The sequence below is a fragment of the Hipposideros armiger genome, unplaced genomic scaffold (assembly GCF_001890085.2).
Source record: "Hipposideros armiger isolate ML-2016 unplaced genomic scaffold, ASM189008v1 scaffold_1055, whole genome shotgun sequence".
In the NCBI taxonomy this organism is placed as follows: Eukaryota; Metazoa; Chordata; class Mammalia; order Chiroptera; family Hipposideridae; genus Hipposideros; species Hipposideros armiger.
The window spans coordinates 260,586-261,531 of NW_017732405.1; the positions used below are offsets into that span (position 1 = coordinate 260,586).

The window sequence follows — 946 nt, forward strand, 5'->3', positions numbered from 1 at the left end:
GCCATTATGAAATGAATCTACACTTTTCCGTTTGCTCCAGAGAGCTCTCCTTTTCATAGGAAATATGATATTGCAAAGGACAGGGAAAGCCCCACCCAGCCAGTGCTACACCTGCACTATCTTCAGTATGTTTTAGCGTTTCTAATAGATTTTTATCTTACAGTTGAGAAAACTGATGTCTCAAGGTGCAGGACTCCTGAAATCCCTGGGTCTATGGGCACAGCCCGTATGTATGTGTCACATGCTTCTTCACTCTACCTGACAGGACTCCGTCTCCCACCACACAGAACACTGGGGAACCCGAGGGGCGGTATCAAGGTGTACATTCTAGAGGACTAAATAGAAGCAGTCAGCCTCATGGATGGCAGCATGGGACCTCTGGGCCCCGAGTACTACTGTGGCCCCCCTGTCCTGTGCCAGGCCCATTACCTGTCTCTTGCCCTTAAGGAAGAAGAGCTCGCTGATCTTCTTCTGCTTGTAGATGTCATTCTTCTCCAGCAGCTTTCTGTGCAGCCAGTCGGGGTGTTTGACGCGTGGCACTGGGTTCCTCACCTACACAGAGGTGAGGCCGTCACTTGTCTGCAGGTGGGTCAGTGGGGCAGGCCACACGGGTCGCCTCCCCCGGCTGGCCCTCACCTGCTGCAGAGCTGCGGGAATCGTGATGATCTTCTGGATGGCGCTGCCCAGCCGCTCGATGTAGTAGTCCCAGTCCAGAATCTGCGTGCAGGGAATGGACGACAGGCGCGTGAGAGCCATAGCCGCTACGCTGTGCCGAGTGAGCCTTGCACACAACGCTTCCTGTGCCTGATTTACCCTTAGACACTATGGCGGAAGTGCCGTTTCTCAGAGGACGCCGAGGCCAAGAGCTTAAAGGACGCTCCCCAGCAGCCGAGCCAGCACCAGGACCCTATACCGGGTCCAAGCCCGTCTGTCCGAGACAACAGGG

General features: G+C 55.2%; 1 protein-coding gene across 1 annotated transcript in view; it reads right to left on the bottom strand.

The window, feature by feature from the left end:
• Positions 1–946, bottom strand: part of POLE (DNA polymerase epsilon, catalytic subunit) — a 44,530-nt gene that overhangs the window by 17,390 nt on the left and 26,194 nt on the right. Inside the window, exons 27-29 of the mRNA XM_019631910.1 lie at positions 877–928; positions 637–717; positions 430–552 (exon numbers count right to left, since the gene is read on the bottom strand). Of these exons, the coding sequence (XP_019487455.1) occupies positions 430–552; positions 637–717; positions 877–928 (256 nt within the window). The remainder of the gene's footprint in view (positions 1–429; positions 553–636; positions 718–876; positions 929–946) is intronic.